General features: G+C 42.2%; 1 protein-coding gene across 4 annotated transcripts in view; it reads left to right on the top strand.

Annotated features, from left to right (window-relative positions):
- Positions 1 to 15906, top strand: part of LOC109910022 (glutamine--fructose-6-phosphate aminotransferase [isomerizing] 2) — a 36347-nt gene that overhangs the window by 7536 nt on the left and 12905 nt on the right. Inside the window, exons 3-9 of one of the 4 annotated variants that reach the window (XM_020509155.2) lie at positions 1295 to 1405; positions 1820 to 1945; positions 3481 to 3539; positions 7257 to 7391; positions 9094 to 9155; positions 12593 to 12672; positions 13190 to 13267. In XM_020509155.2, coding sequence (XP_020364744.1) covers positions 1295 to 1405; positions 1820 to 1945; positions 3481 to 3539; positions 7257 to 7391; positions 9094 to 9155; positions 12593 to 12672; positions 13190 to 13267 — 651 coding nt within the window. Of the gene's footprint in view, positions 1 to 1294; positions 1410 to 1819; positions 1946 to 3480; positions 3540 to 7256; positions 7392 to 9093; positions 9156 to 12592; positions 12673 to 13189; positions 13268 to 15906 lie in introns of those variants that run through there. The other 3 variants (XM_031797366.1, XM_031797367.1, XM_020509156.2) reach the window with 3 other exon arrangements.

Here is a 15906-nt window from a genome sequence, read left to right as displayed (position 1 = left end):
CGTGCCACAGAATGCTGCAGCAGCCCACAAGGCGTGCCGCAGTATGACGCAACTTTTAAAGGAGGAACCACTGTAGGGGTTGATTTTGGGACAGGGCATCGGTCAACAGTGTTCAGATAAATGAGATGAGGTGAACCCAGAAAGCAAAGAATGCAGTGGTAGAGAGTCCTGAACATGTGAGGAGAGAATCTGTTGCCCCTATTCCTGTTCTGAGCCTCACCATACACGAATGATATCTGCCTCACTGATATTTACTATTGCTTTGGCACATGTTTAACATGATTTTTAAATGACTACCACATCTCTGTACCCCACGCAAATAATTTTCTGTAAGGTCCCTAAGTCAAGCATTGAATTTCAAACACAGATCCAACCACAATGACGTTTGTTAATGGCACCTATTGGTAGAAGGGTAACAAACAAAAAAGCTGACATTTAATATCCTTTGAGCATTGTGCATTTATACATTTTACACTGTGGATGGTGTATCAATACACCCAGTCATGACAAAGGTACAGGTGCCCTTCCTGAATCAGTTGCCGGCTTAGCAATACCACATTGAATGTTCCTCGGCTTGGAAAATGTATAGCAAAACTTGTAAATGGCTGTCTAGCAATGATCAACAACCAACTTGACAGAGCTTGACCTTTTTTTAAAGAATGGGCAAACATTGTACAGTCCAGGTGTGCAAAGCTGTTAGAGACTTACAGAGAAAGACTCACAGCTGAAATCGCTGCCAAAGGTGATTCTAACATGTGTTCGTTGACACACACACACACACACACACACACACACACACACACACACACACACATGTGACCTACGTGAGCTGGTTGATATTCACAAGAGATTCCACAATAATCAGCTCTTTCCTCAGATAGGTCCGTTATAAAGGTTTTGTATTATTTCAGGCAGTAGTTTTGAAAGTAGTGCTAACGAGCCACAACAGGTCCCCGGAAATGGTGTACTATGACATCCATTTTGTATGATATGTGACGTCCTGCAAAAAATGTTTTAATATATATTTAGCAATTCGTATGATATTGTTGCAAATCCAATTTGTACAAAATGTTATGAATTTGTTGTTCTTCAGATCTTGTTCAATCTCTTTAATTGAGTCTTTCAAACAAGTTTTCAAATCGGACATGAACACTGCCTCAGTTGAAGTTGAACTGATTCATTGACTAGCCTTGCAGCCAACTAGCCAGCAGGTTTAGCCTTCATTGACCATGATTGGCTTAGGGTTGGTAATTGCTCTACATTTGCCTCAGTAGTTTTTCTCTCGTGTCTCAAGGCATCGCTGTGGATGGTGACAAAAACACGACGACAGATGGCATCAACAACAACAACATCGTTCTCATTAAGAAGAATGGCAAAGTCAAGGCCCTGGATGAAGAGCTCTACAGTAGGTCTGATGGATACATTTCTCTCATTCCCTCATCACATTCCTCTCCTCTGGCGTCACATATATGATTCCAAAGACTCCTATGGCCTGTACCTCTTTCTTCATGGTAACTTATTTTCTGCCTCACGACCCTTCTAGTGCATTTCTCTCCCTCTTCTATCTCTCCTCACGCTTTCCCTTCTGCTCTGTCCTAACCAAATACCTCTTTAATGAAAGAGGGTACAGTGTAGGGTTATGGTAAGACATTAAGCTCGGCTGAATTACCAGACGAACGTAGTCAGTCCTCTGTCAGCTTCACCCTATCAATGTACCCATTATTGACTGACGTTAAGTCGTATCATGTTACTGGTCAATCATTGATAGAATACCTTTTGTTCTTATTGTTGATCAGTGCTTGATGTGTTTTGTGATCAGAGAAAGACTGCATGGATCTGGAGATGGAGTTGGACACACACTTTGGCATGGCTCACACACGCTGGGCCACACACGGAGAACCCAGCGCCCTCAACAGCCACCCCCACCGCTCCGACAAGAACAATGGTAACACACACTCACCTGTGTACACATACACACACACACACACACAGTTCATACCTACACACAACATACAGTGCAGACATACACACCAACCCACTGCTCTGTCATGGCTTTGACAAAGTTCTCTGGAACGGCGGTGTCAGTCAGTCAGGCGAGCTAGTTTTTTTCTGGTTACTGATTGGCCAGAGATATCAATATGTAAAACACACCTTACATACTGTGATCAGTATACACAGGATACACTCCTTAACTATGCAGTCAGGCAGGAATTACAGGAATTGCTGTTAAGATACCTTTGGTCATGTAGTGTATGTGGACACCTGCTTGTCGAACATCTCATTCCAAAATCATGGACATTAATATGGAGTTGGTCCCCCATTTGCTTCAAAAACAGCTTCCACTCTTCTGGGAAGGCTTTCCACTAGATGTTGGAACATTGCTGCGCGGACTTGCTTCCATTCAGCCACAAGAGCATTAGTGATGTCAGGCGCTGATGATGTTGGGCGATTTGGCCTGGCTCTCAGTGTTCCAATTCATCCCAAAGGTGTCCAATTAGGTTGAGGTCAGGGCTCTGTGCAGGCCAGTCACGTCCTTCCTCGCCGATCTCGTCAAACCATTTGTGTACGGACCTCTTTTTGTGCACAGGAGCATTGTCATGCTGAAAGAGGAAAGGGCCTTCCCCAAACTGTTCCCATAAAGTTGGAACCACAGAATCGTCTAGAATGTCATTGTATGCTGTAGTGTTAAGATTTCGCTTTACTGGAACAAAGGGGCCTAGCCCGAACCATGAAAAACATGCCCAGACCATTATTCCTCCTTCACCAAACTTTACAGTTGACACTATGCATTTGGGCAGGTAGGGTACTCCTAGGATCCGCCAAACCCGGATTCATCTGTTGGGCTGCCACATGGTGAGGCATGATTCATCACTCCAGAGAAGGCATTTCCACTGCTCCAGATCCAATGGCGGCGAGCTTTACACCACTCCAGCCGACGCCTGGCATTGTGCATGGTGATTTTAGGCCTGTGTGCGGCTGCTCGGCCATGAAAACCCATTTCATGAAGCTCCCGACTAACAGTTCTTGTGCTGACGTTGCTTCCAGAGGCAGTTTGAAACTCTGTAGTGAGTATTTCAACCAAGGACAGACGATTTTTACACGCTAAGTGCTTCAGCTGAGCCGTTGTTGCTCTTAAACATTTTGCTCTTAAACATTTCCACTTCACAATATCAGCACTTACAGTTGACCGGGGCAGCTCTAGCAGGGCAGAAATTTGACTAACTGACTTGTTGTAAAGGTGGCATCCTATGACGGTGCCACGTTGAAAGTCACTGAGCTCTTCAGTAAAGGCCATTCCACTGCCAATGTTTCTATGGAGATTGCATGGCCGTGTGCTCGGTTTTATACACCTATCAGCAATGGGTGTGGCTGAAATAGCTGATTCCACTCATTTGAAGGGGTGTCCACATGCTTTTGACCATGTACTGTATGATAAGAGGAGTTCCTAACTGATTTCTTGCTGTCTCTATTTTCCCTCAGAGTTTGTTGTCATCCACAATGGCATCATCACCAACTACAAAGAGTTAAAGAAGTACCTGGTAAGAACAAGTCCTACTCTACCCCTCCACTCCGCTGTCTGTATTTCTATAGTTCTACTCTATTTAAGTATAAATTACTCCACCGTAAAGCAGCTTGTTTTGGGTCACACCCTTGGTAATGGACCGAGATATGATCAGAAGGGTTATAGGATTTCAAGTCCTCTGTCATCTATTGCCTTTGACGATCTTCGTTCCTGGTCCTTTGTTTTGGACTTTTTGACCGATGACTCTTGCACTGTTCTACACAAATGCAAGTGAATTGAAATGGCATTAACAAAGTAGCAATGATCAATGTTGGCTTAGGCTAACATGGAAACCATACAGTGTATCTTTTATCTTCTGAGTCAGCTTGCCTTTTGTCTGTCTTGTTTTGTCAGTCCAGTTTTGCTGGTTCTGCCCAGCCAGCACATAATGAATAATATTCTGAGAACCACATGTTTCTTCGAGCTTGGTGAGAGTGTGGTTGTCCTATGGTTATTTTGCATACAACCTTCCCACAACTTTCTGGGAATGGTGCATGATAGTTGCTTGGCTTTGGAACATTCTATTTTCTTGGTATTTCATTATTTTAATAGAAGATTTTCTAAAAGTTCAAATTTCAATTTTGGTAATGTTTTAGGAATGTTCTCCAACTGGTTTGACATTAGGAATGATCTAAAATATTTCAGAGACTGTTAAGAAACAACATTATTCTGTGGGAATTTCAGTACTTCAGCATAATGTTTCCTACACATTTCCTCATGTGCTATTTCAAATGTTGTTCTCAAATTGTCCGAGAACATTAAGAAAAAACGTTTACAACAAGATGGCACCGACAGACATGGCAGCTCTGATTCTAGCTCCTAAGCAACTTTGCAGTATTTGTTTTTGTGTGTTATTTCTAACACTATTAGCCCAGAACATTTTTTAGTGTTATTACATTCAGCCGGAAATAACTTTTGGATATCAGAGCAACGTTAACTCACCAGCACTACGACCAGGAATACGACGTTCCCGAATTGGATCCTTTGTTCGCACCCCCCAAGGCAATTGAACTTATCCCAGAGGCTGCTTCAAGATGCCGCCAGCGGAGAAAAGGTATTCGGAGTGGACTTCTAGTCCGACTCAGGAGGCGGGCACACCATCCACCGCTTCCGAGTATATTACTCGCTAATGTTCAGTCTCTGGACAATAAATGATAACGTACAGAAACCTTTTGCAAGGAAAAATACATATCTCAGACTGGCTAATTAAAATAAAAGATTAAGATGGGCAAAAGAACACGGACAATAGGCAGGGGAACTCTGCCTAGAAGACCAGCATCCCGGAGTCGCCTCTTCACTGTTGACGTTGAGACTGGGATTTTGCGGGGACTATTTAATGAAGTTGCCAGTTGAAGACTTGTGAGGCGTCTGTTTCTCAAACTAGACACTCTAATGTACTTGTCCTCTTGTTCAGTTGTGCACCAGGGCCTTCCACTACTCTCTATTCTGGCTAGAGACAGTTTGTGCTGTTCTGTGAAGGGAGTAGTACCCAGCATTGAACAAGATCTTCAGTTTCTTGGCAATTTCTCGCATGGAATAGCTTTAATTTCTCAGAACAATAATAGACTGATGAGTTTCAGAAGAAAGTTCTTTGTTTCTGGCCATTTTGAGCCTGTAATCAAACCCACAAATGCTGATGCTCCAGATACTCAACTAGTCTAAAGAAGGCCAGTGTTATTGCTTCTTTAATCAGGATAACAGTTTTCAGCTGTGCTAACATAATTGCAAAATGGTTTTCTAATAATCAATTAGCCTTTTAAAATGATAAACTAGGATAAGCTAACACAATGTGCCATTGGAACACAGGAGTGATGGTTGCTGATAATGGGCCTCTGTTAGCCTATGTAGATATTCCATAAAGAATCAGCCGTTTCCAGCTACAATAGTCATTTACAACATTAACAATGTCTTCACTGTATTTCAGATCAATTTTTATGTTATTTTAATGGACAATAAAATAGCTTTTCTTTAAAAAACAAGGACATTTCTAAGTGACCCCAAACTTTTGAATGGAAGTGTATATACTGTACTCCCTATTCTACTGGATTTTAGTCAATGCTATTCTGACATTGCTCGTCCTAATATTTATATATTTCTTAATTCCATTATTTAACTTTTAGATTTGTGTGTATTGTGAATTGTTAGATATTACTGCACTGTTGGAGCTAGGAACACAAGCTTTTAACTACACCCACAATAACATCTGCTAAATGTGTGTATGTGACCAATACAATTTGATTTGATTTCTGTGTGAATTTCAGTACTTCCACAGAACATTTCACACAAGTTCCCGTGTGGTTCTATTTCATGTCCTATTTTACTATATTCTGGGAAAGTTATAAAAATGGTGTGACTTTAGCGATGTCCTTAGAACGTTCAGATAACGTATGGTTCTCTTTTGGCAATATTCACGGAATGTAAAAAAAAAAGTAAATTGTACACATTAACATCAATAAACTCTACATTATTTTCTCAGAACATTAAGAAGACTTTCCATTAAAAAAAACACAAGAAAAATGTTGTAACATTCAGAGAACGTTCTAAAAATGTTATTTAAAAACATATACATTTGGATCTCAGCATCAAACAAAATCTCTCTATCCTCAATCATCTTAAGTGTGTTTAGGTTTGTCGGCACACCAACTATTTGGTCACACCTGATCTTAATGAGTTCTTGTTTCCTTTGAAAGGGGGTGTGTTTGAGTAGACAAAAATAAACAGCTTCGTATGCATAAAAGAACATGGCATGCTATCTCCATTCTGGTGGTGCAGTGGACTTCCATGGGTAGAGAACAGAAGATCATAGGTTTGAATCTTACTGATGCCGTGTCACATAAAAAAATTAATGTGTTCACATGATTATTGCCTAAGGAAATGAATGTATCCTATCTGTGCGTGTTACAAAAAGTTTACCCCAAATAAGCTAGCAGTGTTAGTAAAAGATTTAAGTTTTTCAAAACCTTCCAAATAACCTATAATTTCCATTCTCAAAGCATTAATCAATCCTCCCAGGAAAACTTTGAAAGTAAAATGTTCTCTGAACCTCCCTGCAACTTAAAAATGAACTTTCCCAGAACCGGCAAGATGTTCACTTTTGTTCTTAGAACGTTCAAAAAAACGTTCTGTTTTACTGGTCAGGAAACGTATGGCTTTGATCCCACAACCAAAGTGAAAACAAAAACATTAGTTCCCACAACTTCCAAGGAACCAAATGTGCTAGCTGGGTACCTTCTCCTCAGCTATAATGGGTATAAATTCATGCAAGCAGGAGACACTGAATAGTAACTGATAGCTACCTCTACTGGTTTTGCTAGTTATCACTCATAATTCTTAGGGTATAAAATGTTGATCTTACCCATCCTAGCAGATATCCATCCCAAGGAAATTATATCCTAGCAGACAGTAAAATAAGTTACAATAAATCATGTTTTGTGAACCATGCTGACTGTACTTACCTCCCCTTAGATCTGTTTGTGCTGAAGCCAACTCCTCTGACTATTGGTGTTATGCTAGCGGAGTTATTACTATGCTAGCTAATGCACATTTAACCTTTATTTTGTCAGGGAGTCCAATTGAGACCAAGGGAGCCTTGCATGAAAAGCCCAGCAATTACAGGATAAAAGTTAGAGGCATTTCCGGCAGTGCTGCTTTCAGTAAGCTTGTAACATTCATTCTGATCCCCACCCTCTTTCAGAACTCCAAGGGCTATGAGTTTGAGTCAGAGACGGACACAGAGGTCATCCCTAAACTGATCAAATATGTTTACGACAACCGAGAGAGAGAAGACCTGTCCTTCTCTACCCTGGTGGAGAGGGTCATTCAACAGCTGGTGAGTACTGGGACACCTCAATCAGTCAATACAATTTATTAATGAAGCCCTTTTTACATCAGCAGATGTCACAAAGTGCTTATTCAGAAATCAAGCCTGAAACCCCTGGTTCGCGCCCAGGTCGGGGCGAGGGGACGGACGTAAAGTCTATACTGTTACATTGATGCTGTTGACCCGGATCACTGGTTGCTGCGGAAAAGGAGGAGGTCAAAAGGGGGGTGAGTGTAGCGGATGTGAAACGGCTGGCTTAGTTAGCGGTGGTGCGCGCTAAATAGCGTTTCAATCGGTGACGTCACTTGCTCTGAGACCTTGAAGTAGTTGTTCCCCTTGTTGGTGTGTGCAGAGGGTCCCTGGTTCGTGCCCGGGTATGGGCGAGGGGACTGTCTAAAATTATACTGTTACACCAACACCTACTCTACTACTATGTTATTACTATAGTACTCCTGCTGCTACTACTACTACTAAATTTTTTGATTTGAGTAATTTAACAGAAACTCTTATCCAGAGCGACTGACAGTTAGTGCATACATATTAAGATAGCTGGGCGGGACAACACATCACAATCGTTTCAAGTACATTTTCCCTCAACAAAGTAGTTATCAAAAAAGTCAGTGCTAGTGGGAAAATAAGTGTTTTGTTTTCTGTTTGGGGGTGTCGGAGGCGACGTGAGATTTATTTAAAGTATTCTTCAAAAACGACTATGATGACGACGACTACTACTGCGGCTGCTTCTGCTACTACTACGAAACAAAAATGAACTGCTTAACAAAAATGACAAAACATTCCCTCAGATCCCATCGGGCCCTATGATGAATTCCATCTCTGAAACAGCATTGTAAGGGAGTGTTTTCAACAACAGAGCAACAATCTCCCCCAGTTCGACCTTGATGATGTCATCATCACACTGTCCAGTCTGGCCTCAAATTTGGCCGTCCCATTAATAGTGTTACGTCATCACCAAAACTGTCACCATGGCAAGCACCCCAACAACATCTTTAGTGACATCGCAATCTGTATCTGGTGAACAGGAGCGAGACACTTTTTCAATCCCTTTTGCACTTTTGCAACTAGATTGCTCAGTCATTTTCTCTCTTTTTCTCTCTGTCTCGCTCAGTTCTTCACACACTCTTGTTGTTGAGTTTGGTCTTTATTGGAGCCAGTCCTATCTCAGCCACATCTTCCCTCTCCTTGGCTCACTGTAAAAGGTCTGAGAAGAACACAGAGGATAAAATGTACAGCTTCAGTGGGTTTGGGCTAATAGGAACCAGACCAGAACAGACCCCTTACATCCTAATGACCACTGCTCCTCCCTCTCCTCTCCTCCATCTCTCTCCCACCCTTGGTGAGAGTGCTGGCAGTGTGTTGGAAACAGAGCTGGTTTTATACAATAGAGGTCTTATTCCTCCTAACTTCCCTGAACATCGACCCCCCCCCATCCCTTCCACACATCCCCACTACTACCCCCACGAGGGGAAACAGATGGAAAGACAGTCTCCAAAAAGAAATAGGAAATTTGAATGTTGTTTTGTAATGTCACTGTTGGTCTGTTCGACTTAAACTGTCCTCTACATTTTCCTTCGCTGTATTTTTTCTTTTTACAATTCCTTCTCATTTTCAACCTTCTCCTCTTCCTCGTCATCATCATCATCTTGGACCCTAATAGACATGTTTGTATTCTCTCCTCTTTGTCATCCTGTCTTAGGAGGGGGCCTTCGCTCTGATGTTTAAAAGCAGTCATTTCCCCAGAGAGGCGGTAGCCACCAGGTCAGTATCCATGTCCACTCACATGTCTCTGTCTGTCTGGCCTATGCCATGACCTCACATAAGTCTGTCTATATATACATACAGTATATATTTATATTGCTCATTCTAATATTTCTATATTTCTTAATTCATTTATTTGTATTGGTTTTACGTGTATCGTTTTTGTATTGTTAGGTATTAATGCACGGTGGGGAACATAAGCATTTGCTACACCCGCGATAACATCTGCGAAGTTGGTGTGCAAAATTTGATTTGAAAGGATCAACACCCATTGGCATTGACTAGTCGTCTCAGCTATCGCCACAATAAAGCAATGACAGCGTGACTCTATATAGCCCTATATTGCTCTTCAGACTGTGTCTCTGCCAAGCTTCTATTCCATCTAATTAATGTGTCATGTATGATGACATCACTCTTCCCTAGCTACAGCTCCCTGCCCAGCGTAAAGAACTGTCAGAGAAGGATACAGTAAACAGAGGGAGAGAAAAGAGCGTAATTGAGAAACGTGCCTGTTTTCTTTAAGCCTCAGGTGGGAATTACCCCAGCCAGGTGTAAGCTGTCAAACACATTTTTTTGATGGGAGTGTTATGTATGTCTGAGTACTTTTATCTGATGCTTTGTGTACACACTGTCATAGGTCCTATTTGACACTATAGGAATAAAGGCTTGAGCTATATTCAGGTTATTTTTGCCACACCCTCTCCCCCCACCTGCAGTGGACACTATTTCCCTACTTTCAAGGCCCGTAATGCAATTCTTCAGAAAGTGTGCGTGGCTTCACAACGTTTTCAGAGTTTAAGAAAATGGCGGAAATAACTAATTTCGACAAATGTTAAGAAGTGTAATAAAGTAATGACTTTTCAAATAAGTTACACTATGTTGGCTGACAATTTGCTACGCTAGCCTTACGAACCGCGTAGCATTACAGCAGTATGTACCTGTATTTTAGCTAGTTACCTAACGTAGTCGGCTACTAATACATCGAACTTTCCAGGCAGTATATTAACTATCTGCTATCTAACTAACTACCCAACGTTTATTGACTTGATTGTTCAAATCATGCTTAGCTAAGTGGTATAGTCGTGTGCGTTTCAATTGAGTTAATAGCACTCATCTGAGTGTGCCAGAGCGCCGAATGACGGATGCATTTACGAAAGCTCAACACCCGTTGAATATGGTCAGTGTCGGTAAACGTCGGCACAAAAACCGTAATTAAATTGTTGCCAGCAGCACAGTTACATTCATCAATGCTCTGGATCACATTAAAACAGCCTAACCAGCTATGCTAGGGCGAGAGAAATGGTCAGTGAGGTGTTCTCTAATGTGTGTCTGGAAGTAGCTAGCCAACGTTCGCCAGTTAGCTTGGGTGCTTGACTGCTGTTGAACGCTCGGATCACCTCTACTCCTCCGCCAGAGCGTCCAGTAGTGAAGGGTCGTTCGCGAACGAAGTCGGCTCTAAGGCTCTTGTAGGTGAAAGTTGGGACCCGGCTCGCACATCAGAGGAGCCGAATCTATTTATAAAAAGATTTAAAAATGAATATATGAATAATCAAAAGATAGCTAGCATTTGTTGCCCAAAGCTAACGTCATAATGCTCCCGAGTGGCGCATCGGTCTAAGGCACTGCATTTCAGTGTTAGAGGTGTCACTACAGACCCTGGTTCGATTCCAGGCTGTATCACAAACGGCCGTAATTGGGAGTCCCATAGGGCGGTGCACAATTGGCCCAGCGTCGTCCGGGTTATGGTTTGGCCGGGGTAGTCCGTCATTGTAAATAAGAATTTGTTCTTGATTGACTTGCCTAGATAAATAAAATAAGTAGTGAGGTTTGACCGGACCGGGTTATGTGTTGTGAAGCTAGCCACAATAGTGGAAATGGCGACTGGCCTTCAAAATAAAAGTCCCTATTTGAAAGACGCAATATTTAGACAACATAATGTTAAAACAAGGTTGGAGTGTTGTAATTTGAAATTGGGTATCCGTCTACTCAGTGACACCCACAGAACGCAACTGTGAAGAGTGTATGTAAATATTAGCATCATAGCTCTTATCAGGGACTTTGAGGGAAATCACCTCCCAAGTCAGCCTATTGTGCGCACTGACAATCATATTCCACTGTACAGCCTTATTTAAGGATTGGGGATTAATTAAATGGTCTATCAGTCTACTCAGTACCCTAGTGCTTTTTTCCCAACGTCCTCCTCAGAGTTCTCAGACTCCAAAACATCCACGTTGTATTGTTTTTCCTCTGGAGTAGTGTTCAATACACATAGTAGGTTGACTGGTACTATAAATGTCGCTCAATTCAGTGGTTTCATAGTCCCGCAATAAGAGCTATGATGCTAATGTTCTCTGTGTGTCACTGAGTGGACTGATACCCCATGTCATTGATCCACAATCCATATGCAATTCTAAAGTCTAATACAGTCATTGTGATTACAACAGATTCTTGTCAAATTATTGTCTTTTGTTGAATTTCTATAACATTCCAACCTAGTTTGGCATGATCTATTCAATTATGGCATAATTCCACGATGCGTATTAATTTGCATCACTGTCAATGACAGACCTTTATTTTGATGGCGAACCGCACGTTCCACTATTGTGGCTGATCTTCACATAGGTGGGTCCGACCATTAATCAAATAAGATCTGTCTTATAAATGAGGGGTATATTAGATGATGACACCTAGCTAGATAGTTAGCTAGCTTACTGTAGCTACTGAAAGAGATTATGTCGTTTTGGTATATTTTTTTGGGAAGAACATTGTTTGCATCCATCAGCTAGCTAGCTTTCTTTTATGACCCGCACTGTCTAGAGCACGGGGAAGTGTCTGCGCTCGTACGCAGCGGCAAGTGCGCGAGACAAAACTTTACCAGCATCATAGCATACCAATCGGTGAATCGTTGTGTCAAATGAAATACGAGTGATAGTGTAATCAATGTGTAATAACTACGTAAAAAATGTATGAACGTGTTAAATTATTATGTGACGTGCAGTTATATTCAGGTCCTGCTTGGTCAACAAGCTTACTTCACGAGTCAAATGGTGTTATTTTTTTATTGATTTAACTAGGCAAGTCAGTTAAGAACAAATTCTTATTTACAATGGTGGCCTACTCAATCACAGCCGGATGTGATACAGTTTGGATTCGAATCAGGTACTATAGTGACGTCTCTTGCACTGAGATGCAGTGCCTTAGACCACTGCTCCACTTGGGAGCATGTATTTAACATGTATCTTTTTTGACACATAAAGACCTAAAGGCGTTCCACAGTGTGTGTGTGTGTGTGCATGTGCTTGTGCATTTGTGTTTGTTCTCTCACACAAATCTAACAATTTATCTCCTGACCCCTCTGTCTTTCTCATGCTCGCCCTCTCTTTTCCCCTTTCTCCCTATCCCTCTATCCATCCCCTTTCTCTGTCTATATCCTTCAGGAGAGGAAGTCCTCTGCTCATTGGTGTGCGGAGCAAGTATGAGCTGTCTGCAGAGCACATTCCAATCCAGTACAACACTGGTGAGCTCTGTTCCCCTCTATCAGACATTATCACTTTACAGTGTTCTTAAACCTCTCAGTCAGTGCTCCCACAGAGACTTGACTGTGTTATCAACCTAAAGCACATCGTATTTCAATCAAACCACATCTCAACACATTCGGTTACATTATCTTCACGCACCGATCTCTTAATTTGAGATACGAGGGCGTAACTCGAACTGACACATAAATATTGCACATGAGATTTGCATGAAACGTTTGGTTATATGTCTGTAGTTCAAGTCCCGATTCAGGTCAATATGAAACACCCAAAAATGAACTAATTAACTTACCAACTCATAAGCTAACCAACCAACCAGTCAGCTAACGTAATGCAGTTGTTCAAAGCTATCTGTGTTTGTGAGCAGTATCTGTATCTGTGTCCTAACACTAACAGTTGCAGTACTTACCATCTGATCCAGACTAATGGTTATGAAAGCCTGTTCTCCTGTGTGTGATAACATGTCATAATCTAAACCTAATCCCGTTTTGTCCGTAGCTCCATACTACTCTGTCCTGAGGGACTGTGCAGTTAATCCAGTGGTCCCAGAGGGTCAGAGGGCCGCTGAGCCCATATGTGAGCCTACTACCCAATAAACACTTGGGTGTTGTGGCTTGATCTCTGATTTGGTGTTCAGATTACTGCACTGTTGGAGCTAAAAACATAAGCATTTCGCTGCACCTGATAACATCTGCAAAATATGTGTACTTTACTAATAACATTTGATTGAACCACCTATTAAGAATTGCATGACTCACAACAATCAGATACCCTTAAATCAGACTGTCTCCAATGAATCAACTGTTGTATGATTGCATGAATCTACTCTCCAAAGAGTCAAGTGCAAAAATGACAAGATTCATATTTAAAAAAATATATACAGTACCAGTCAAAGGTTTGGACACATGTACTCATTCAGGGGTTTTTCTTTGTTTTTACTATTTTCTAAATCAAATAAAATGTATTTATATAGCCCTTCTTACATCAGCTGATATCTCAAAGTGCTTTACAGAAACCCAGCCTAAAACCCCAAACAGCAAGCAATGCAGGTGTAGAAGCACGGTGGCTAGGAAAAACTCCCTAGAAAGGCCAACACCTAGGAAGAAACCTAGAGAGGAACCAGGCTTATGAGGGATGGCCAGTCCTCTTCTGGCTGTGCCGGGTGGAGATTATAACAGAACATGACCAAGATGTTCAAATGTTCATAAATGACATGGTCATTTAATAATAATAATAATAATAATAAGCATGGTCAAATAATAATAATCACAGTAGTTGTCAAGGGTGCAACAATCAGCACCTCAGGAGTAAATATCAGTTGGCTTTTCATAGCCGATCATTGATAGTATCTCTACCGCTCCTGCTGTCTCTAGAGAGTTGAAAACAGCTGGTCTGGGACAGGTAGCACGTCCGGTGAACAGGTCAGGGTTCCACAGCCGCAGCCAGAACAGTTCAAACTGGAGCAGCAGCACGGACAGGTGGACTGGGGACAGCAAGGGGACATCATGCCGGGTAGTCCTGAGGCATGGTCCTAGGGCTCAGGTCCTCCGAGAGAGAGAAAGAGAGAATTAGAGAGAGCATACTTAAATTCACACAGGACACCGGATAAGACAGGAGAAGTACTCCAGATATAACAGACTGACCCTAGCCCCCCGACACATAAACTACTGCAGCATAAATACTGGAGGCTGAGACAGGAGAGGTCAGGAGACACTGTGGCCCCATCCGATGATACCCCCGGACAGGGACAAACAGGCAGGATATAACCCCACCCACTTTGCCAAAGCACCCACACCACTAGAAGGATATCTTCAACCACCAACTTACAATCCCGAGACAAGGCCGAGTATGGCCCATAAAGATCTCCGCCAGGGCACAACCCAAAGGTGGGGCGCCAACCCAGACAGGAAGATCACGTCACTGACTCAACCCACTCAAGTGACGCACCCCTCCTAGGGATGGCATGGAAGAGCACCAGTAAGCCAGTGACTCAGCCCCTGTGATAGGGTTAGAGGCAGAGAATCCCAGTGGAGAGAGGGGAACCGGCCAGGCAGAGACAGCAAGGGCGGTTCGTTGCTCCAGTGCCTTTCCGTTCACCTTCACACTCCTGGGCCAGACTACACTCAATCATATGACCTACTGAAGAGATGAGTCTTCATTAAAGACTTAAAGGTTGAGACCGAGTCTGGGTTTCTCACATGGGAAGGCAGTCCATTCCATAAAAATGGGGCTCTATAGGAGAAAGCCCTGCCCCCAGCTGTTTGCTTAGAAATTCTAGGGACAATTAGGAGGCCTGCGTCTTGTGACCGTAGCGTACGTGTATGTATGTACGGCAGGACCAAATCGGAAAGATCAGTAGGAGCAATGCTTTGTAGGTTAGCAGGAAAACCTTGAAATCAGCCCTTGCCTTGACAGGAAGCCAGTGTAGGGAGGCTAGCACTGGAGTAATATGATCCATTTTTGGGGTTCTAGTCAGGATTCTAGCAGCCGTATTTAGCGCTAACTGAAGTTTATTTAGTGCTTTATCCAGGTAGCCGGAAAGTAGAGCATTGCAGTAGTCAAACCTAGAAGTAACAAAAGCATGGATTAATTTTTCGGCCACATTTTTGGACAGAAAGTTTCTGATTTATGCAATGTTACGTAGATGGAAAAAAGCTGTCCTTGAAACAGTCTTGATGTGTTCGTCAAAAGAGAGATCAGGGTCCAGAGTAACGCTGAGTCCTTCACAGTTTTATTTCAGACGACTATACAACCATCAAGATTCATTTTCATATTCAACAGAAGATCTCTTTGTTTCTTGGGACCTAGAACAAGCATCTCTGTTTTGTCCGAGTTTAAAAGTAGAAAGTTTGCAGCCATCCACTTACTTATGTCTGAAACACAGGCTTCTAGCGATGGCCATTTTGGGGCTTCACCATGATTCATTGAAATGTACAGCTGTGTGTCATCCGCATAGCAGTGAAAGTTAACATTATGTTTTCGAATGACATCCCCAGAGGTAAAATGTATAGTGAAAACAATAGTGGTCCTAAAACGGAACCTTGATGAACACGGAAATGTACATTTGATTTGTCAGAGGACAAACCATTCACAGACAAACTGATATCTTTCCAACAGATATGATCTAAACCAGGCCAGAACTTGTCCGTGTAGACCAATTTGGGTTTCCAATCTCTCCAAAAGAATGTGGTGATTGATGGTATCAAAAGCAGCAC

The sequence above is a fragment of the Oncorhynchus kisutch genome, linkage group LG19 (assembly GCF_002021735.2).
Source record: "Oncorhynchus kisutch isolate 150728-3 linkage group LG19, Okis_V2, whole genome shotgun sequence".
Taxonomy (NCBI): Eukaryota; Metazoa; Chordata; class Actinopteri; order Salmoniformes; family Salmonidae; genus Oncorhynchus; species Oncorhynchus kisutch.
The sequence above is the reverse complement of the archived record's forward strand: the minus strand, read 5'-3'. Positions and strand labels throughout refer to the sequence as shown.